The 23,585-nt window shown below is 44.4% G+C and overlaps 1 protein-coding gene across 2 annotated transcripts in view; it reads left to right on the forward strand.

Moving 5' to 3' along the window:
• tab2 (TGF-beta activated kinase 1 (MAP3K7) binding protein 2) overlaps positions 1-23,585 on the forward strand; it is a 61,138-nt gene that overhangs the window by 35,318 nt on the left and 2,235 nt on the right. Inside the window, exons 3-8 of one of the 2 annotated variants that reach the window (XM_072504882.1) lie at positions 210-323; positions 12,455-12,647; positions 13,262-14,858; positions 16,503-16,663; positions 18,961-19,054; positions 23,440-23,520. In XM_072504882.1, coding sequence (XP_072360983.1) covers positions 12,546-12,647; positions 13,262-14,858; positions 16,503-16,663; positions 18,961-19,054; positions 23,440-23,520 — 2,035 coding nt within the window. In that variant the 5' untranslated portion in view covers positions 210-323; positions 12,455-12,545. The remainder of the gene's footprint in view (positions 1-209; positions 324-12,454; positions 12,648-13,261; positions 14,859-16,502; positions 16,664-18,960; positions 19,055-23,439; positions 23,521-23,585) is intronic. The other variant, XM_072504874.1, reaches the window with a different exon arrangement.

Here is a 23,585-nt window from a genome sequence, read left to right on the forward strand (position 1 = left end):
ACAGCAATGATTACATTCTTGTGTCTGGTTTTGTTTATGTTTGAATTACAAAGAATCTATTTTCCTCAGTGGAAAAATTAAGTAGTACCTCTGTATAACAGTATTTTTGTTTGTGGCTTTTTGTAATAATTTTCAATTGAAACCAGATATTGAATTTGAATAGATTTTCAACCGCACTTTAAAACGTTACATTTATTTTTAAACTTCAGAAAGTGAATCAAGCTGAAAGAGAGATCTGCAAAGACAGACAGTCAAATTGTTCACATTTACTCTTTGGAATCAGTGATTTGTTATCATAAGATTTATTTATCCGGCTGCAGTGGGTGAGTGAAACATCAATTATGAGTGAAAAACCCAGATGCCTTATGAAGTAATTCATTTTTGTATATTAACTTGATGAAGGGGAAAGAGGTATTGGGAGTAGTTGGGGAAATTCGTTGGTCAGTAATCAAGGTGTATGGTGGAGGTGGATTTCGAACGCAGGAAGAGTTGGTGAGAATTTCAGATGGATATTGAATTACTATATTTAGCGATAAAAGCAAATTGCTGCGGTTGCTGGAATTGGAAACAAAAACAGAAAATACAGAATAATCGCAACAGATCTGACAGCATCTGTGGAGAGAGAAGAGCGCTAACATTTCGAATCTGGATGACTGTCGATATTTGGTGAATGAGTAATGTGTAAATGGAATAGTTTGAAGATGGGCATTGGATATTGGGAAGATAATGGATGTAGATAACGGGGAGCAGTGGGCACCATCATATTTTACCATAATTATTTAATAAATTCGCTTTATTGACAGCATCACAGGTTATTTAATTGAAAATGTGCTAGGGGGTGGCATGTGGCGCAGTGGTTAGCACTGTTGCCTACGGCGATGAGGAACTGGGTTCGAATCCTGGGTCACTCTCTGTGTGGAGTTTGCACATTCTCCCCGTGTCTGCGTGGGCTTCATCCCCACAACCCAAAGATGTGCAGGTTAAGTGAACTGGCCACGCTAAATCGCCTCTTAATTGGAAAAAAATAATTGGGTACTCTAAATTTATTTTTAAAAAATAAAATTTGCCAGGGTGGAAAAGGAGAATTGGGTAGCTGCGAAAGGCTAAAAAAACTGGGCAGGCTTCTTGTGGGGAGAGGGGGGTTGTTGGGTGCATGGTGTGGTGTCAAGGGAGGGTAACTCAATTCATTTTTTCTAATTAAGGGGCAATCCACCTACCCTGCACATCTTTTGGGTTGTGGGGGCAAAACCCACACAAACATGGGGAGAATGTGCAAACTCCACATGGTCAGTGACCCAGAGCCGGGATCGAACCTGGGACCTCGGCGCTGTGAGGCAGCAATGCTAACCACTGAGCCACCGTGCTGCCTGGTGAAGACGGTTATCTCTTTCCTTGTGATTCTGTAGGTTATGATTTCCTTCCCCAGAGTGAGATGTCCAGCACAGTGCAGCACATCCATCAGGCCACATAAGCTTCCCAAGAGACTTTTACCAGAGCTCCTTTTCCCTGCCCTGACAAACCTAGCTCCCTTTGCATGTTCAGGCGCTTCTAATCTGCTCACTATTTCTGTCTTGCTGTCGGTTCACCAGTATGGTTGGGCAATGGCTCTCCAATTGTGTCCCAAATACAGGAACTTAAAACTCAAACTCTCCACTTGAGAGCAGTTGAAGTTAGTTAATTAAGGAAACCAACTAAAACTATTTTTTCTATACCTTTGGCTTAACTATCTTTAGTTCAGAGCATGTAAATACAGGCCTCCCAGTGTAACGTAGCACTGGAATGTGGTTTTGAACAAGAGTGCTGAAAGTTGGATGAGTGAGGAGTTAGCTGAAGAGGGGAAGGAGGTGGCTCCTTTGCTTTTTTTAAAACTTTCTCACCCTGTAGGAATTGGTTCTTACTCTGCTACAAGGGAAGAAGCTAGTTGTGTGGTTAAGGTCTATTCTATTCCTCCGATTTTAAAATAGTACATGAACTGGTAGTATGGTTAATAAAATATATAAATAAGGAAAATAATTAATTAAATAAAATAATTAAGTAGTTAATTAAAACTCATTGAGGATGGCAGTACAGGTGTGTCTTGGCTATAGCGTGTGGCAGCTCCTGGGAGTATGCGAGTGCAGGAGCCTCAGCTATTGTAAACAGGTTTGAAGTTCTTCCAGCTTGTTTGGATGAGAGTGGGGCTGCAGGGTGGATGAGGTAACTGGCCATGGTACAGGAAGCCATTCAAATGGCAGGGGAAAAAGGAGTGCAGTGGTAGTTGGGGACAGAACAGTTGGGGGGAATTGGCACTGTTCTCTGCAACAATCTGAGTCTGGAGGGCTGTGTTGTCTGCCTGGTGCCATAGCTAGGGGCATCTTCTCAGCGCTAGAGAGGAAGCTGAAGTAGCAGGAGGAGGATTCAGGCATGGTCCATGCAGGTACCAATGATGTAGGCAGGATAGAGAAAGAGATTCTGCATAGTCATTTTGATGAGCTAGGTGCTAAATTAAGAAACTGAACACCAACGGTAATAATCTCTGGATTATTACCTGAGCCATTTACAAATTGGCACAGGGAAAATAAGGTCAGAGAAATTAATGCATGTCTCAAGGACTGGTGTGGTAGAAGTGGGTTCCGGCTGGTGGGGCACTGGCACCAGTACCGGGGAAATTGGGGACTACCGTTGGGATAGTTTACACCTGAATTGCGCTGGGACCAATGTCCTAGGGAGCCACAAAACTAGGGAAATTGAGAGGATTTCAAATTAAATATTGGGGATCAAATGGGATCAAATTTGGGAAGATGTGGTAAATTTCTCTTGCCTTGCCCTGATTCTTTGAAAGGTACTAATATGGGAAACGATAAATGGACATACCATGTCAGGAAGGGATGGAGAGTACAAATCGAAAAGTAAATCGGTAGATAAGGCTAAAGGTTACAAAAATAAAATAAAAGTACAAAACTGAAGGCTCTGCATCAGAATGCACATAGCATTCGAAACAAAACAGATAAACTGATGACGCAAAAAGAAATACAAATAACAAAGAAAAGTACAGCATAGGATCAGTCCTTTCGGCCTTCCAAACCTGTGCCGATCATGATGCCCTAACTTTTTAAGAAGCCTTCTGCCCTTACTCTGTCCATATCCCTCTATTTCATTCCTATTCATGTACCCATCCAGATGTAGCTAATGTGCCTGCTTCCACCACACACTCTGGCAGCGGGTTCCAGACACCCACCACACACTCCATGTAAAACTTACACCACACATCTCCCTTAAATTTTCCCCCTCTCACCTTGAACCTGTGCCCCCTTGTAATTGCCACTTCCACCCTTGGAAAATGCCTCTGACTATCCACCCTGCCTGTGCCTCTCATAATTTTGTAGACCTCTATCAGGTCTCCCCTCAACCTCCGTCTTCCCAGTGAAAACAATCCTAGTTTATTCAACCTCTCCTCACAGCCAATACCCTTGAGTCCAGGCAACATCCTGGTGAACCTTCTTTGCACTCTCCCCAAAGCTTCCACGTCCTGATTATGTGGTGACCAGAACTACACGGAATATTCCAAATGCGGCCCAACCAAGGTTTTATATAGCTGCAACATGATTTCCCAACTCCTGTACTCAGTGCCCCGCCTGATGAAGGCAAGCATGTTATATGCCTTCTTAATCACCGTAGCCACTTGTGTTGCCACTTTTAGGGAACTATGGACCTGCATACCAAGATCCCTCTCTGCTAATCACAGAATGGAATCATAGAATCACTACAGTGCAGAAGGAGGTCATTCGGCCCATCAAGTCTGCACCAACCCCCCCCTAGCAACCCCACCTACCCTAACCTTTTGGACACAAAGGGGCAATTGTCATGGCCAATCCACCTAACCTGCCCATCCTTGTACTGTGGTAAGAATCCAGAGCACCCGGACGAAACCCACGCAGACTTGGGGGGAAAGTGCAAACTTCACACAGTCATCCGAGGCCAGAATTGACCCAGGTCCCTGGCACCGTGAGGCAGAAGTGCTAACCACTGTGCCACCACGTTGCCCTTGTTCCTGAGGGTTCTGACATTACCAGTATAATTCATACCCAAATTTGATCATCCAAAATGCATCACCTCGCATTTGTCCGGATTAAACTGCATCTGCCATTTCTGTGCCCAAGCCTGCAATCTATCTATATCCTGTTGTATCCTCAGCACTATCAGCAACTCCTTCAATCTTCGTGTCATCCACAAATTTGCTAATCAGACCACCCACATTTTCCTCCAGATTATTTATATACACTATAAACAACAGAGGTCCCAGCACGGATCCCTGTGGAACACCGCTAGCTACAGAGCTCCATTCTGATAAACACCCTTCCACCGCTTCTCTCTGTCTTCTATAACCAAGCCAGTTCTGTAACCATCTAGCCAGCCCACCCTGAATCCCATGCGATTTCAGTTTTTGTACCAGACTGCCATGTTGGACCTTGTCAAACGCCTTACTAAAATCCATATAAATTACATCTACAGCCATTCCCTCATCAATTTTCTTTATCAGCTCTTCAAAAAACTCAATCAAGTTGGTGAGACATGATCTTCCCTGTACAAAACCATGCTGCCTGTCACTAACTAGTCCATTTTCCTCCAAATGTGCATATATCCGTCCCTCGGGATCTTTTCCAAAAACTTCCCCACCACTGATGTCAGGCTCACCGGCCTATAATTTGCAGGATTATCCCTGGTTCCTTTCTTAAACAAAGGAACAACATTGGCTATTCTCCAGTCCTCTGGAACCTCACCTGTGGTCAACAGAAGACATCTGTAAAGACCCCAGCTATTTCTCCCTTTGCTTCACGTAGTAACCTGGGATAGATCCCATCCAGCCCCGTGAACTTGTCTAACTTAATGTAATTTAGGATACTTAACATTTCCTCCTTTGATACATTGACGTTCTCAAGAGCGTTCACACCTAACCCTGATCTCAACATCCACCATGTCCTCCTCCCTGGTGAATATCGATACAAAGTACTCATTAAGGATTTCACCCACTTCCTGTAGTTCCATGCATATCTTCCTTCCATTGTCTTTGAGTGGGCCTACTCTCTCTTACTAACCCTCTTGCTCCTAATATGTGCATAAAAAGCCTTGGATGTTCCTTGACCATGTTTGCGAAAGACTTTTCATGGCCCCTTTTAGCCCTCCTAATTCCTCGTTTATGTTCCTTCCTACTTTCACTGTACTCCTCAAGAGCTTTGTCATTTTTTAGATGCCTAGACCTGTTGTATGCTTCCTTTTTCCTTTTGACTACGCTTACAATTTCCCTTGTCATCCACGGTTCTCGAATCCTGCCATTTCAATCACTTCAACAATCTCGCCTTTAAACGCCTCCCACATGTCGGATGTGGGTTTGACCTCAAATAGCTGCTCCCAATCCACATTCCCTAGTTCCTGTCTAACTTGGATGTAATTGGCCCTCGCACAATTAAGCACCCTCCCCCGCGGGCCACTCTTATCCTTATCCATAACTACGTGAAATCTTATGGAATTATGGTCGCTAAAGCCCAAAATGCTCCCCCACTGAATCATCAATCAAGTGACCTGGCTCATTCCCCAATACCAAGTCTAGCATGGCTCCCTCCCTGGTTGGATTGCCAACATACTGTATCAAAAAGCCCTCCTGGACACTTCTAACAAATTGCCTTTGACCATGTCTCCATAATTGCAATTGCATCATAGTTCCATGCAGTAATCCAGGTTCTCCGTTCATCTGCCTTACCTGTTATACTTATTGCAAACGCACTCCAGCCCTACAGTTGGCTGAGCCCTGCGGCTTCCCGCCTGCTCCTACTTTGCACTGTGTTTATCTCTGTCTCACTTTTTTCCCTATCTCTATACTTACTGGCCTGCTGTTCCGGTTCCCACCCGCTTGCGACACTAGTTTAAACCCTCCCAAACAGCACGAGCAAACCCCCCTCCCAGGATATTGGTGTCCCACCAGTTCAGGTGCAACCCGTCCTTCTTGTACAGCTCCCACCTTCCCCAGAAGACTTCCCAGTGATTCATATATCTAAAGCCCTCCCTCCTACACCAGCTCTTTAGCCACGTGTTCAGCTGTACAATCTCCCTGTTCCAAGCCTGATTAACACAGGGAGTATCCTGAGTGTAGTATCCTAGAGGTCCTGCTTTTTAGCTCCTGACCTAACTCCCTGAATTATCTTTGCAGGACCTCTTCCCTCTTCCTTTCTGTAATTAGCACCAATGTGGACGATGACATCTGTCTGTTTACCCTCTTGTTTCAGGGCGCCCTTTAGAGACATCTAGGAAGCTGGCACCAGGGAGGCAACACACTATCCTAGAGTCCCGTTTGTGGCCACAGAAACACCTGTCTGTGCCCCTGACTATTGAGTCTCCTACTATCACTCGTTTGGACTTTTCCTGACCCTGCTCTACAGCAGAACCAGTTGTGGTGCCACAGGCCTGGCTGCTGCTGGTATCTTCCCCTGAGAGGCTATACAACCCCCCCCCATCCTCCCAACAAAAATGGTATACCTGTTTCAGAGGGGAATAGCCACAGAAGGCTATTACCCTTACCTCCCTGCCTCTCCTGGTGGTCACCCATCTACCTGTCTGAACCTGTGGTGTGATCACCTCCCTGAAGCTAGTATCTATCACACTCTCTGCCTTGTATGCTCGACAATGTGTCCAGCTGCTGCTTGAACCAAACTATGCAGTCTGTGAGGAGATGCAGCTGGTCACGCCTCCTGGAGACATACTTGTCAGAGATGCTAGAAAGCTCCATGATCTCCCACCACAGGAGCATGTCACTGCCCAAACTGGCATCTCTGCCCTTGTACACTTAAGAAAGATATAAGAATAAGAATCTTACCGTACTTGTCCTCCTCGCAATGCCTTTTTTTGGTTAGAGGAGGGAGGGAGGGAAACACTAATGTAGTGTTTTGGGCTTAACCGCTCCTTGACACCAGATCTTCGGCTACCCGCAATACAGTGGCGGTGACTGAGTTGACTTCTCCAATAATCCTCTTCTGCCACCTCTGCTGGATGATATCCCTCCTGTTTGTCACTGGAGGGGTTTGACAGGTACATGGCATTTAGGCAGGACAGGAAGCTAGGAAAGGTGGCTCTGTTAATTCATGATGGTATTAGCCCAATGGAGAGGGGTGTCCGAAGTTCAGGAAACCAGGATGTGGATAAGGTTTGGGTAGAGATGAGAAATTATAAAGGCAAGAAGTCACTTGTGGGAGTGGTATACCGGTCCCCCTAATAGTAACCACACAGGACGACCGAGTATGAAGGAAGGAATAATGGGAGCTTGTCAGAAAGGTACACTGAGATGGGCAGCACGATGGCCCAGTGGGTTAGCCCTGCAGCCTCACGGCGCCAAGGTCCCAGGTTCGATCCCAGCTCTGGGTCCCTGTCCGTGTGGAGTTTGCACATTCTCCCCGTGTTTGCATGGGTTTCACCCCCACAACCCAAAGATGTGCAGGTTAGGTGGATTGGCCATGCTAAATTGCCCCTTGGAAAAAATGAATTGGGTACTCTAAATTTATTTTTAAAAAAGAAGAGAAGAAAAAAAAGAAAGTACACCGATAATCGTGGGGGATTTTAATCTAGGTACAGACTGGGAAAGTCAGATGGGTAAAGATGTGATGAATTTATAGAACCAGAACCAGACTATGATAGACCTGGTAGTGTGCAACATAATAGAACTAATTATTGACCACATAGTGAAGGCTAAGTAGCAGTGAACATAACATGATTGAATTTTACATTCAGCTTGAGGGAGCGAAGAGTGGGTCCAAGACTAGTATTTTAAACTGAAGTAAGGGCTATTATGAGGGCATGAAGGCACAAGTAAGGGCTATTATGAGGGCATGAAAGTACAGTTAGCTAAAGTAAACTGACAAATTAAGTTGAGGGATAAATCAATAGAGATGCAGTGGCAGAAATTTAAAAGTATTTTTCAGAATACACAAAATAAATGCATTCCAAAGAGAGAGAAATTTCAAGGGGAGGACCCAGCACCTGTGGTTAACTAAAAAAGTTAAAGATAGTATGAAACAAGAAGAAGCATATCATTGTGCAAGGATTGTGTGACAGATCAGATTGGACAGAATTTAAACAATAAAAAATGACTAATAAGGGAAAAATTAGAGTACACGAGAAAGCTAACAAGATATATAAAAAAGATAGAATTTCTATTGCTGTTGTAAAAATAAAGAAATGAGCAAAGTGAGTGTTGGTCCTATAGAAAGTGAGTCTTGAGGATTAATAATGAATAAGGAGATGGTAAAGTACTTCAGCCTTCACTACAGCGAATGCAAGTAACATCCTGGAAATAAAAGAGAGGGAGAACTCAAAAAAATTACAATCACGAGGGAAGTGAAACTGAGCGAATCTTTGGAGCTATAGGCGGTCAAATTCCCGGCTCCTGATGGACTTCCTAGGGTGTTAAAGGAAATGTCTAGTGAGATAATTGATGCATTGGTTTTAATTTTCAAAAAATCCCTAAATTTGATGGAAGGTTTATTAGATTGGAAAATGTAACTCCTTTATTCAAAAAGGGAAAGAGATAGAAAGCAGAAACTACAGGCCAGTTAGCGCTCTCTTTGGGAAAATATTGAAGCTATTATCAAAGATGTTATAGCATAGCACTTAGATAAATTCAAGGCAATCAGGCAGAGTCAACAAGGTTTTGTGAGAGGAAAATCATGTTTAACCAATTTATTGGAATTCTTTGGAAAAAGTAGCATGTGCTGTGGAGAAATGGGAACTGATGGATACACTATGTAGATTTCCAGAAGACATTGCTACGGTGCAACATCAAAGATTTTTGTGGAAAAATAAAAGCTTATGGTGTTGAGCGAAGCATATTGGCATGAATAGAAGACAGAGCAGGCATACATTGATCATTCTCTGATATGCAAGATGTAACTGGTGGTGTGCAGCAGTGATCAATGCTGGGGCCTCAACTTTTTTTTTTTACAATTTATAGAAATTACTTGGATGAAGGGACCAAAGATTTGGTTGCTGAATTTTCTAATGGTGCAAAGATAGGAAGGAAAGTAAGTTGTGAAGAAGACATAAGGAGACTGCAAAGGCATAGATAGGTTAAGTGAGTGGGCAAAGATCTGGAAAATGGAGTATAATATGGGAAAATGTGGAATTATCATTTTGGCAGGAAGAATAAAAAAGAAGCGTATTATCTAAATGGTAAGACACTGCAGAGGCGTCTGGGAGTGCAAGTGCATAAATCACAAAAGGTTAGTATGCAGGTACAGCAAGTAATTAGGCAAACTAATAGAATGTTTGTGTTTAATGCAGGAGGAATTGAATAACAAAGTGAGGGGTTTTACAGGGCATTAGTGAGGCCCGGAGTGCTGTGTACTGTATTTGTCTCCTTATTTAAGGAAGGATATAAATACTTTTTTTTTTAAATTTAGAGTACCCAATTATTTTTTTCCAATTAAGGGGCAATTTAGCGTGGCCAATACAACTACCCTGCACATTGTTTGGGTTGTGGGGGTGAAGCCCACACAGACACGGGGAGAATGTGCATACTGCACACGGACAGTGACCCAGGGCCGGGATTGAACCCGGGTCCTCAGTGCTGTAGGCAGCAATGCTAACCACTGCGCCACCGTGCTGCCCCAGAAGGATGTAAATACATTGGAAGCAGTTCAGAGAAGGTTTGCTAGACTAATACCTGGAATGGACGCGTTAACTTATGAGGAAATGTTGGACAGGCTGGGTTGGGTTGGACAGGATAGTGAGTCTTTGGAACTCTCTTCATCAAAAATCAGTGGAAGTTGAGTCTTTGAATATTTTTAAGGAAGAGTGAGAGAGTTTCTTGATAAGTAAGCGGAGGTAGGTGGGAGTGTGGAATCGAGGTTATGATCTGATCAGCCATGATCTCATTGAATGACAGAGCAGGTTTGAGGGACCGAGTAGCCTACTCCTAATTCGTCTGCTCAGTGAGTTCATCTGGAGCCCCTTTAGTCACAGAGTCAGGTTTCAGAAATTCTCACTTCCTGCGATCTTTGCTCAACATCAGAGCAAGAGACAGAATTCAACACTTTTGAGTTTTTCAACCAGTTGGAAAATGGTTGACTTTTTACTGATCTCGGGTTTTGAAATTTTGCTGTTAATCCATTTTTAAAAATATATATTTTATTCCAAACTTATTCAAACAATTGCAAAACATAAACATTCCGGGGAACATTCTCCCAATCACACAATTTTACAGTTTGTACAGATTTTCCCTCTCATACGAGGAGGTGGCGTTTGCCCTACGTAGCGCCTCGCTCCACATTCCCAATTTATCTCCCTCCCAACTCCCCCTCCCACTTCTCCTTCTTCTTCACCACCTATTCTCCCAGCCATCCATATATGTTTCCGATCCTGCTCTCCCCTTCCACGTCCGGGATTTCAAACCCGTGGTTTTCACACAATGGCGTTAACACCGACTTCACCTCTATCCTAAAATGCCTACTCAGCTGGATCCACACCTTCACTGTGGATTGCACCACTGGGCTCTCCGTATATCTCCTTGGCACCAATGGCAATGCCGTCGTCACCATAGCCCTCAGGCTGAACTCCCTACAAGATTCTTACCCACCACCGCTTCACCTCCACATTCGGCACCCAATAATAATGTAACATGTTTGGCAGCACCAACCCCCTCCCTTCTGTCTCTGCCTTTGTAACAGGGCCCTCTTTACCGAGGCCACTTCCCCGCCCACACAAACTCTGGAATAATCGTATCCACCTTCGGAAAAAGGCCTGGAATATGAATAAGAACCGTGGCAGGGCATTCATCTTCTCCATTTGGGCCCTCCCTCAGAGTCAGATGCAGCGTATCCCACCTTTTAAAATCCTCCCTAACCTCTTCCATCAGCTTTGTTAAGTTCCATTTATGCAACTTTGCCCACTCTCCCATTACCTGGATCCCCAGGTATCTGAACCTGTCTCTGGCTACCTTGAATGGCAGCCCCCCTAGGATGGCACTCTGACCCAACTTGTTCACTGGGAACACTTCACTTTTCCCTACATTCAACTTGTATCCTGAGAATGCCCCAAACCCCTCTAATAAGCCCATTACCCCTCCATGCTGTCCAGAGGGCCTGACACGTACAGTAACAGGGTGTCCGCATATAGCGACACCCAATGTTCCCTACTCCCCTTGCCACTCTGCCGACTTCCTGAGGGCCATTGCTAGGGACTCTATCACTAGCGCGAACTGCAGCAGTGACAGTGGGCACCCCTGCCTTGTTCCCCTGTGTGACCCAAAACTTTGTGAGCTCAGATCATTGGTCCGTACACTCGCCAGCGGTGCCACATATAACAGGCGCACCCACGCCACAAACTTCAGCCCAAATCCGAACCTTCCCAGGACCTCAGAACAGGTACTGCCTGTCCACCTGGTCAAATGCCTTCTCTGCATTCATGGAAACCACTACCTCCAGTACCTGTCCTCTCGACAGTTGCCTTGTGTTACTGGAGAATTGCCTGCATTTTACAAAACCTGTTTGGTCCTCCGGAACCACACCCGGGAAACAACTCCTCCCTGCCACCAACTTAGCCAGCACTTTTACATCTGTATTCAACACCGATATGGGCCTGTGCAACCCACATTTTAATGGCTCCTTCCCCTTTTTTTGGTATTAATGTGATCGTCGCCTGCGTCATCGTCTCCGGCAGATCCCCCTTCTTCAGCGCCTCATTAAACGCCCCAGCAGATCTGGTGCCAGTTCCGTCACAAACTCCTTATAAAATTCTGCCGTTTAACCATCCAGCCCTGGGCCTTTCCCTACTTCATACCCTTTATATTGTCTGATATCTCCCTCAGCTCCCAAGGCTCCTCTAGAGCCTGCCTCCTCTTTTCCTCCAGCTGTGGGAACTGCAGCCCATCCAAAAACCGTCCCATGTCCCCTTGTGCCTCCAGACACTTTTTGACCCTTTCCATCGAGCCCTTCAGGGGTGCCACAGCCCTTTCGATGGCCTTCGATCTGTCCGCCTGCATCTCTTTCCTTTGCCGGCGGAAGTCTTCCCTGATGAAGGCCATCAACTGCTTCATCAGGGGCTTTCCAACCTGCACTGGCCATTCCCCTCCGCCTCCTTCCAATAACTGCGGCGCCACAGGTCTCTTCCAACTACTTGGCAACGTCTTTCACCTTCTGCCAGGTTTGGTAACCAGCAGATATACCACATCTGGGGGGATCTTCTCCCACCTTCAGCTATGCTTTTCTGTCAAGGTTTCTCCCAGTTTTGGGTAAAAGAGCTCTTTTCTATGCCTTCGAGCAGGAACTGCCCTCTGTGCAACCACTCACACCATGGCCGCCACCGGAAGTCTGTGCTGTTAATCTATGAAATCCACAAAGTTTTCTGATGGTCGATGTTACTAATTTAAAATAACATAAGTAAGTTAGCGTTTTTCCAACATTCAGATAGTAATCATTAATCCCATTTCTTTTAGAAAATGCCTGATGGGACACGAGAGTTTTGCTGTGATTGAGGCTCGCACATTTGTGCCAACGCAGTGCCACACTTGACGAGGCAGAATACGAATGGCCCAGGGAAGCCAACAAATTGATATTCGGGTTCTGCATGACCTGCGGCAAAAGTTTCCTGAAGTACCTGAGTGTGTTGTCTCCAACTGTATACTGCAGGTAGGTGCAGTAAAATCTGAGCAAGCTGATTCCACAGTCCTTTAGTTATAACCATTGATCTCAGATATGAAAATCAGTGCATTGATTTTTTGCAGTTGTGACATCACTTGTTCATCCTAGCAGTGGTGTCTTATTAAAAAGTCCAGCAAATTTTTCATGATCACTCTTTTGTGCTGGCTATCTTTCCACCTGTTCCTTCAAGTAAGTTTTTAATCTAAACTGACACACCATGGAATTGCTGTCGCTCGTCCATTAGCAAACCAAACTGAGGTTTATTTTGTCTAGGTGCACCTTATGCCTCCACTTTAAAGAGCAAGGCGTTCCCCTGGTGTCCGAGCTCCTCTCTCGTCTGCTCTCGCATGTTATTCTGCAACATGTGCATATGCAATGCTTCTAACCTAAGGAAAATTTGATGTTGAATTGGCATTTGGCAGGCTGAAGGCGAGAAATTAATGGGTGAAATTTTGGTGTAGTTTGAACAATGCAGTCTTTTGTTTTACTTTTTATAATTTAAATATATAAATTCTCAGTCAAGGAATTAAGTTATTTAAGAGGAGGAATACTAATGTTGGGTGCATTCATTTGTTTCCTAATTTTCTATTTTTTTTTTCTAGAACGGTAACAATTTGGATGCTTGCTGTAAGTTCTTATCTCAAGAAAGCACCAAGTATCTTTATGGAGAAGGGGACCTGAATTTTTTGGATGAGTCCAGCATTTCTGGACTTCACAATCACATGTCTGAACTCAATCTCGATGTCCAGTCCCAGAATGTGTATCAGCGTTGGAAGGAAGGCAGTCAATTGAATGGAAGCCGAAAACTGCCTCATAGTGTCAGTGATGGGGCACTCCCGACTGCTCTAACTTGCTATGAGCCTACACAGGAACTGCAGGTAACACCAACTCAGTTGGCTGCAGGTTTGAATATGTTTGGAACGATGGACATGAGTCGCAGCCCTTCTTCTCCCCAACAACTTGGACTTCTTCAGCCATTGGGCTCCAAGGGAATATCGAGTGCTGCCCAGCAAATGCCCAGGTTCAACCCAATTACTGTCACTCTGGCACCCAATCTTCAGACTGTCCATAACACTCCTACATCTTTGCACATACGTGGTGTGCCTCCGCCTTTACTTAATAGCCCTCAAGGTAACTCGATCTACATTAGACCTTATGTGACGTCACAAAGCAGTACAAGCCGCCAGATGTCGCAACAGCCTGGTTGGATATCTGGGCAGCATACCAGTGCTTCACAGTATGGTCACAATCAACAGCAGCAGGTCTTCCAGACTCCACAATACTCGCATCAGCAGCAGATGGAACAAGTGGCAGGCTACTGTGCCCCTGTTACTTCACAGTGTGGTTCAGCATATACCTCATCCCAACAGTCTGTACACCCAGGCCAGCAAAGCCACCAGACCTCTCATGTGTACATGCCTATCAGCTCCCCCACAACTCCTCAAGTTCCTCCATATCAGTCATCTAATAGTGCACAGCCTTCGATTTACAGTCAATATAACATTCAGAATATCTCAACAGGGTCAAGGAAAAACCAAATTGAGATCAAACTTGAATCGCCACAGAGGAATAATTCAACGCTGCTGCGCCCCTCCAACTCTCGCACAGCCCCTTTACCTTCCATCAGCAGTCAGCCTATCGGCAGGAGTCAACCCACGGTCTATATTTCTGCCAGCCCTCCATCATGCGAGGAAATAGTTGGGCGCAACCAGCCGACAGTCTATATCTCGGCAAACTCAACAGCCAGTGATGAGCCAGGCCTGCGAAATCAGCCCACTGTGTACATATCAGCAAATCCAAGTTCGGCATCCTCCTCCCGGAGTTCCGCAGGACAGATTAGCATGGGTCCACAGCAGGGTGCTTTCATTCAGCCCGCCTACATCCGTCATCACCCACCCAAGAGTCGCACTGCCGGCAATTGCAATGCTGCCACTTCTCCTCGAGTGGTGGTCACCCAACCCAATACCAAGTACACTTTTAAGATTACGGTTTCGCCAAACAAGCCACCTGCTATTTCCCCTGGGGTTGCATCGCCGACATTTGAACCTTCCAATCTCTTAAGCCTCCCCGATCATTACGCGGAGCCTGAACCTGTCCAGCATTTGCAGCTGGCAACCGATCCTGCTTCAGCTCGCGACAATCGGATCAGTGAGATGCGAAGAATGAGTGCGGGATCTGATGATGCTGCCTATACCGAAGGTACAAAGAACTTTGAAAGTTTGTCGATCTCAAGGTTTAACACTTCTCCTGTTTCAGCCTGTGTGCATCGCAGATGGTAAAACAGCAGGTAAAAACTGAAATGCAATAGGTTGAGTGCTGATGCATTTCCAGAGGTTGCAAGAGCAATGGATTTTTGCAAGGATTCGAATGAATGAAAAATTGTTCTTTTCTTGTAGCCTCATTGTAACATAACCTTTAAAAGAGCAATAAATTTGGCTGATGGCCTTTTAGTTGAAATCAATGAATATTTCCCCACAAGTTCATGGAGTTCTGTTTTTACAGTAGACTGCTGTTGGCGTCACATACTATGCAATGGCACAGCAAAGTTACTTGGAGTCCAACTAAAATGCAAAGAGTCTGAATAAAATTTACTTCATTAAAGATTATTAAAATTTACTCTAGAAATTAAATTGCCAGAATGTTAGGTATTTGTGGTATCGCATTACAGCTCTATTTGGTATTCTAGCACATCCACTTTAATGCTGTTCCAACCCTAGATTATAGGACTACTGCTGTACCCCCTACTCTTAGTATTACAGTATGCATACCGAACTGCTCACTATCACCTCGCCTTGCAGCACGACCATTGCACTCCCTCGACTCACAGTATTGCAGCATAGAACTGTACCTTTATTCTCACAATATTATATCTCTGCATTGCATATTAAATCACTGCAATAAATTGGGGTTATGATTGAGTAGTATGTATGAAGATTCAATTCAAGTTGGAGGATTAGTTTTTTTAATAAACGTTTTATTGAGGTATTTGGCATTTCATCAACAACAAAATCAACAATATCCATAACAAGAAAAATATGTACATAGTGCAAATGCCACCTCCCTCTCCCACAGGTCTTGCCATTACTTAACCCCCCCCCCCCCCCTTTCTGCTGAAGATTGGTTCTCTGCGAGGAAGTCGACGAATGGTTGCCACCTCCGCGCGAACCCCAGCAGAGACCCTCTCATGGCGAACTTAATTTTTTCCAGGCAGAGGAAGCCTGCCATGTCTGAAAGCCAGGTCTCCGATTTTGGGGTGGGCTTTGAGCCCCTCCATGCCAGCGATATGCGCTTCCGGGCTACCAGGGAACCAAAGGCCAGAACATCTGCCCCTCTCTCCTCCTGGATTTGGAGGATTAGTTTTGATAACTAGGAGTGTGACATAGCTATAACAGATGTGACTTGAGTAGTGCGCAAAAATAAGGCTTTAATAATGATGTAAAAATACTAGGAGAGGTGGAGACAAAAAGTAACTGGGCCCTGCCCCATTTGATTCGATTGACATGCAAAGTTCAAAAGTAGCATGGGCTTACCATTATCACCTGAGGTGCAAAACAACATTTCACTTTTTAAAAAAAAAAAATCATATTTCAATATCAGTTTGTCTTTAACCGCCTTTATTTTCATCTCAAAAAATGCTTTTAGTTTATTTCAAGTTAGCAAGTTATCAGGTGTACATTATGGTAAACCTTCTAATGGTTGAATAATTAAAAACTCCAATAAAAGTCTATCCAAATCAAAATGGGCTATTTTTTAACAATTGTATTTGGATTTTTCTGCTGTAGATAATTATGTTTTGTCTGCTTCCCTCTGATCTGTATGTTGATTTGCTGATGTGTGTTACAGCTTTATTAGTGCATCAGAAAGCCAGAATGGATCGATTGCATCGAGAACTTGAGTTGGAGAAGAGAAAGCTAGACAAACTGAAAAGTGAAGTTAATGAGATGGAAAGTGATCTCACCCAAAGGCGCATGAAACGATCAAATTCAGCCTCCCAAATCCCATCGGTAGGATTCGCAACTCAGTAATCCTTCATAAATTTACTTCCCGTTCTAAATCTGAGGCTTTCGTGTTAGCTTATGCATTTATTCCACGCAGCAGTTAAAGAACATATTTTGAAACATAAGAGAAAATGCTGGAAAATCTCAGTAGGTCTGGCAGCTTCTGCAGAGAGAGAAAAGAGCTAACGTTTTGAGTCCAGATGACCCTTTGTTAGCTCTTTTCTCTCCCTGCAGAAGCTGCCAGACCTACTGAGTTTTCCCAGCATTTTCTCTGGTTTCAGATTCCAGCATCCGCAGGAATTTGCTTTTATCCTATATTTTGAAACATCTTGTTTTGAATTTGTGCTATAAAGCATCACTTTTTCAATTTAACTGTAGTATTCAATGTTGAAAATTTATAGCTGTTCTACAAAGAGTATCATCTGTATTCTGAACACCAATTTGTCATTCCAGAAATTAAAATTAAAGGGCTTCCTTAATTAATCACTGGATTCCCGTGTAAATGTGCACACTCAGCCATTGGTCTTCAGTTACATAATGACAGTTCAAAGTCTGTTTCAGCACCAAAAAACTGCAACTATCCATGAGCCATAGGAGCAGAAGTAGGCCATTTGGCCCGTTGAATCTGTTCCACTATTCAGTGAGATCATTGTTGATCTGACATCGTCCTCGACTCCACTTTACCCGCCTTATCCCCATAACCCTTGATTCCCATACTGATTAAAAATGTCTATCTCAGCCTTGAACATACTTTTTAAAAATATTTTTATTGTCCTCCTCTTTCACATTTTCTCCCAAATTTACACGCAACAATAAACAATAATCAGCAACAAATGCAATGTTAATTCCCATATCAATAACAACAATCCCATCCTCCCACCAAACCCCCAAACATTAGCACGCATCTTAACATAAACAAATAACAAAAGGAATCTGGAATTGCCCACAGTCACCATTAACACATACAGTCCCCATCAGCCCAACCCTCCCCCAAATGTTCGATGTAATCCAATTCTTGAAAGTGCATAATGAACCCCTCCATCCTTACCCTGAGTTCAAATTTGACCTTCTCAAGAGTCAAGAATTGCAGCAGGTCCCCCCCGCCAAGCCAGGGCACAGGGTGGAGAGGTTGATCTCCATCCCAACAGGATGCACCTTCGGGCGATCAACGAGGCGAAGGCTACAACATCAGCCTCCGCACCCATTTTCAACCCCGGCTGGTCCGACACCCCGAATATGGCCTCCCAAGGGCCCGGGTCCAGTTTCACGTGCACCACTTTAGAGATTATCCTAAAAACCTCCTTCCAGTAATCCTCCAGTTTTGGACAGGACCAAAACATATGAACGTGATTCGCAAACGTTCACACACATCTTCTACCCCCTCAAAGAGCCGGCTCATCCTTGCCCTTGTGAGGTGTGCTCTATATACCACCTCCAGCTGTATCAGCCCCAACCTCACGCACGAGGTGGATCCATTCACCCTCCGCAGCACCTCACACCAGAACCCCTCCTCCATACCCTCTCCCAACTTTTCCTCCCACTTTGCCTTGATGCCTTCCAGCGGTGCCTTCTCTTCTAAAATAGCCCCGTAAACCGCCGCCACTACCCCCTTCTCCAGTCCCCTGTCGTCAGCACCTCCTCCAGCAATGTGGAAGCCGGCTCTACCGGAAAGCTCTGTATCTCCTTTCTGGCAAAGTCTCGAACCTGCATGTATCTAAATATTTCCCTCTGCTCCAGCCCATACTTCACCCCCAGTTCCTTCAATCCTGCAAACTGACCCCCGAGAAACAAATCTTTTAGTCTTGAACATACTTAATGACCCAGCCCCTACAGCTCTCTGCGGTAAAGAATTCCACACATTCACTTCACTCTGAGAAGAAATTCCTTCTCCAGTCTGTCTTGTATGGCCAACCCCTTATTCTGAGATAATGCCCTCCGGTCCTAGGGAAGCAACCTCTCTGCATCTACCCTGTCAAGCCCCCTGAGAATCCTATATATGTCTCAATAAGATCGCCTTTCATTCTTCTAAACTCCAGTGAGTATAGGCCCAACCCACTTAACCTCTCCCCATTAGAAAATCCCTCCATACCCGGGGTGAACCTCTGTACTGCCTGCAATGCCAGGACACCTTTCCTTCGATAAGGGGACCAAAACCGTTCACTGTATTCCAGGTGTGATCTAAGTGAGTTGACCCAAGTACAGTAAATGATCGAAGAAATTTTAAATGATAATTTGATAGCACTGAGATTTATTGCCTTTGAAATTGCTGCTGAGTGATGAGAGTATACACCTTGGTCTTTCAGTTAGAGGAAATGCAGCAGCTGCGAAGCAGTAACCGACAACTGCAGATCGATATCGACTGCATAACCAAAGAGATTGACCTGTTTCAAAGTAAAGGTATGTTTGATTTCATGCTGGTGTACGATGTTTTATAAATAATTATAATTCAGCAGCTTTACTAAATATCCACTGACAATTTTCTGATTTTATAAATGTATTACAACTTGTTTAGCTATTCGCTGAGAGCTAGTGTGCGGACTATTTCTACAATAACATGCAAGCCTCATCAATAACTTCAAAATACTAACATGTAGGGCAGCACGGTGGCGCAGTGGTTAGCACTGCTGCCTCGGCACTGAGGTCCCAGGTTCGATCCCGGCTCTGGATCACTGTCCATGTGGAGTTTGCACATTCTCCCCTTGTTTGCGTGGGTTTCACCCCCACATCCCAAACATGTACAGGGTAGGTAGATTGGCCATGCAAAATTGCCCCTTAATTGGGAAAAATGAATTGGGTACTCAAAATTTATATTTAAAAAAAAACATGTGAAAACTATTGTAGCGTTAACAATGGTTTCACATCACAGACACCCTGAATACGGTTATGTTGTGAAGGGTCTGAGAGTAATAATGTAATGGAGTTCCTGCTCCCCTTCGGTGAAGGTGCTGGCTCAACTATCCTCTTCCCCCGAAGGTGAAACCTCGGGTGAAAATGCTGTACTGGCTTCGTTCTTGCCATTCACCCCTTTAAGAACATTTGTTGAGGTTGTTGGTTTTCTTTCCTTCAGGGATAAATTAGGCACAAGGCACTGGAGATAAAGGGATGCCATTTCCTGAATTCGGGAGGATGCTTTTTAGGACGGGAGAAAGTTGCAAAGAGTGGAACAGGGGAGACAATAGAATATATGAGTGATTTTTAAATCCAAGGTTGAGAACTTTCAATTTGTGGCTTTAGAAGAACTGGCTGAATGAGCCTAGGCAGGGATGATGGGAGAGCAGGACTTGGGTGACACAGGATACGAGCAGCAATTTTAGTTGAGCTGCAGTTTCTGGAGCATAATTGAACGGAGGAAGACCAGGAAAGCTTTGAGAGTCACACATGGAGGTGGCAATAGCATAAATGAGGTTATCAACAGAAGATCGGCAGAAGTGAGCAATTTTGTGGGAGGGAAGGTAGGTGGTCTTTGTGATGAAGAGGGTATGGACTTCAAAACTTAGCTTGAGGCCCAAAACAACAATTGGGGAGAGTTATGGAGTCTGTTGTGAGGCAAGTTTTAAAAGAACTATTCATTCATGTGAGTGTGTTTCTGGCTAGGTTTATGATTTATTGCCATTCTTGTAATGCCCTTGAGAAGGTTGTGGGTATTGAACCGCCACCATGGATCACTGCAGGCAATGTGGTGTTGGTACACGCATAGTGCTGTTTGGGGGATTGTGTGTGTGTGTGTGTGTGTGTGTGTGTGTGTGTGTGTGTGTGTGTGGGGGGGGGGGGGGGGGGGGGGGGGGGGGTGAACTTTTAACATTTTATATAAATTGAAACAAAACAACAGGAAAACATGTACCAATGCCCAAAAAGATCAACTCCTCTCAACAACCATAACAACCACCCCTATAAAGAATGTAGAGGTGGGAAGAGAAGCCGTTGTTACCGGCAGTGATTGGATAGGTCACACTGGAGCCAAGTGAGGACCATTGGCTATGATCAAACACTGAAAACTGCAAAGGGTCAAAAAGAATAATGCACCATGGTCACAGAAGTTTCATTTGCAAATTCAGTTAGGACAGTTTTGATGCTGAGAGTGGGTATATATATATATGATTAGAAATTTCAAGCAGTGTTGTGGCCATGGGTCTGGGAAAGTACACTGTGGTGTGGGACAAAGAGTTTGGAGATGGAATGGTAGTTAATGTGGACAGGGGCTGATGGTGATTTTTTGGGAGAGGAGGGTTGATGCAATAAGGAAAATGGGGATCTGAAAAAAGGAACCCATTTACAATATTGACTCGTGCCAAGAATGAAAACTGGGCGATTGTTATAGTGGTAATTGCTGACGTGCCTTTTTATAAATGTGCTCTCTCCCTTGGACCAGAACTGGATACAATACTCCAGTAGAGCTCGAATCAGTGTTTCATATAGGTTTGACATTACTTCCTTACTTTATACCCCGATTGATAAAAGCTCAGGAGACCATACACTTTCTTTGAAAACTCTCTCAACTTTCCTGCCACCTTCAATGATTTATGCACACACACCAAGGACCCTTACTCCTGCACCCCCTTCAGAATTGTTTCCTTTATTTTGTATTGTCTCTCTGCATTCTCCCAACCAAAACGGATCACTTCACATTTTTCTGTATTCAATTTAATCTGTCACTTATCTGCCAGTTCAACCAACCTATCTGTCCGTTGAAGTTCAACATTATCCCCCTGATGGTTCACAATACTTCCAGGTTTCTTATCTTCTGAAAATTTTGAAATTGTGCCTTATTCGCAAAGGTCTAGGTCATTCATATATATCAGGAAGAACTGGATCCTAATAAAACCTGCGATAATTGTGAGCAGCATGGTAGCATAGTGGTTAGCACAATGGCTTCACAGAGCCAGGGTCCCAGGTTCGATTCCCGGCTTGGGTCACTGTCGGTGCAGAGTCTGCACGTTCTCCCTGTGTCTGCGTGGGTTTCCTCCAGGTGCTCCGGTTTCCTCCCACAAGTCCCAAAAGACGTGCAGGGGTAGGTGGTTGACTCTGCTAAATTGCCCTTAGTGTCCAAATAAAAAGGTACGGAGGGGTTACGGGGATAGGGTGGAAGTGTGGGGATAGGGTGGAAGTGTGGGCTTAGGTAGGGTGCTCTTTCCAAGGGCCGGTGCAGACTCGATGGGCCGTATGGCGGCCTCCTGCCCTGTAAATTCTGTGGCATGCTCTGTGACAAACTTCCTTCACTCTGTTTCCTGTCCTGTCATTCAGCCACTTTGTATCTATATTGCGACTGTCCCTTTTATTCCGTGAACTCTATCTTTGCTCGCAAATCTGTTAAGCAGCCTCTTATCAAATGCCTTTTTGAAGTCCATGTGCCTTGCATCAACAGCATTACCCTCATCAACCCTTCTGTTGCCCATCAAAAAACATATGATTTGCCCGTACCACACCCATGCTGGTTTCCCTTAATTAACCCGCATTCCCAAGTAACTATTAATTTTGTCCTGCGTTTTCATTTCTTAAAACTTCCCCATCATCAAAGTTAGACCAACCGGCCTAGGGTTGCTGGACTTAATCTTTATACCCCCTTTTGAACAAGGGTGTAATATTGCAATTCTCCACTCCTCTGGGCACCACCTCTGAGTCTAAGGAAGATTAGAAAGTTATGACTCGTGTCGCTCAATTTCTACCTTCAGTATCCTTGGATCCATCTCAAACAGTCCTGATGCCTTGTCAACTTTAAGTAAGGACAGCCTATCCAGTACCATCTACTTATCAATTTTAAACCCTTCAAGTGTCTGAACTGTCTTCTCTTTAACCATTACCCTGAACAGCAATCTTCCTTGGTAAAGATCGTTGCAAAGTATTATTTTAGTATCTCAGACATGCCTCCTGTTTCAATGCATAAATCCCCAGTTTGGTCCCTAATCAGCCGCCCTCTTTTCTTGTTTATATGCCTATAAAAGACGTTTGGGTTTCCTTTTATGTTAGCTGCTAGTCGCTTCTCATACTCTTTCTCTTTGCTTCTCTTATTTGCTTTTTCAATTGCCCTCTGAACCTTGTGTATGCAACCTGGTTCTCAATTGTATTATCCACCTGCCATCTTAATTAAGCACACTTCTTTGCTCCTTCATCTTAATCTCTATCTCTTTGATCATCAAGGGAGCTCTGGATTTGTTTTCCCAACCTTTCTCCTTCGTGAAAATATACCTTGACTACTTTGTGTCGTCTTTAAAGGCAATTTGGTTTTGTCAGCAAAATCTTGACTCCAATTTATCTAGGTCAGATTCAATCTTACCCCAATGAAGTTGGCTTTCCTCCAATTAATTGGTCTTATTGGGAATTACTCTTTGTCGTTTTCCATCATGTGCAAGGATGGGTGGCACAACTTCGCACTGCTGCCTCACAGTGACAGGGACCTGTGTTCAATTCTGGCCTTGGGTGACTGCGCCGAGTTTGCACTTTCTCCCCGTGTCTGAGTGGGTTTCCTCCCACAGTCCAAAGATGTGCAGGCTAGATGGATGGGCCATGCTAAATTGCTCCTCAGTGTCCATGGATTTGTAGGTTAGGTGGGGTTACAGGGTTCTGGGGATAGGGTGGGAGAGTGGGCCTAGGTCAGGTGCCCTTCAGAGCACGGTACAAGCTTGATGGGCTGAATGGCCTCCATCTGCACTATTCTATGATTCTGATAAGTGTAAATGTAAAATTAATGTTGCAGAATATAGTTATTGAACTGTTAAATCTGTTTTCTGAATGTTCCAACTTGATGATACTTTGATATATTGCAAACCTATGATCTCTCTTTGCAGGACCACACTTTAACCCCAGTGCTATCCACAATTTTTATGACAATATGGGATTTCGAGGTCCTGTGCCACCTAAACCAAAAGGTAGGGTATAGATCTTATGACAGCCACCAAGAACTTCATTTGGAGCTTGCAGAATGAAAGGACTT

The sequence above is a fragment of the Scyliorhinus torazame genome, chromosome 1 (assembly GCF_047496885.1).
Source record: "Scyliorhinus torazame isolate Kashiwa2021f chromosome 1, sScyTor2.1, whole genome shotgun sequence".
NCBI lineage: Eukaryota > Metazoa > Chordata > Chondrichthyes > Carcharhiniformes > Scyliorhinidae > Scyliorhinus > Scyliorhinus torazame.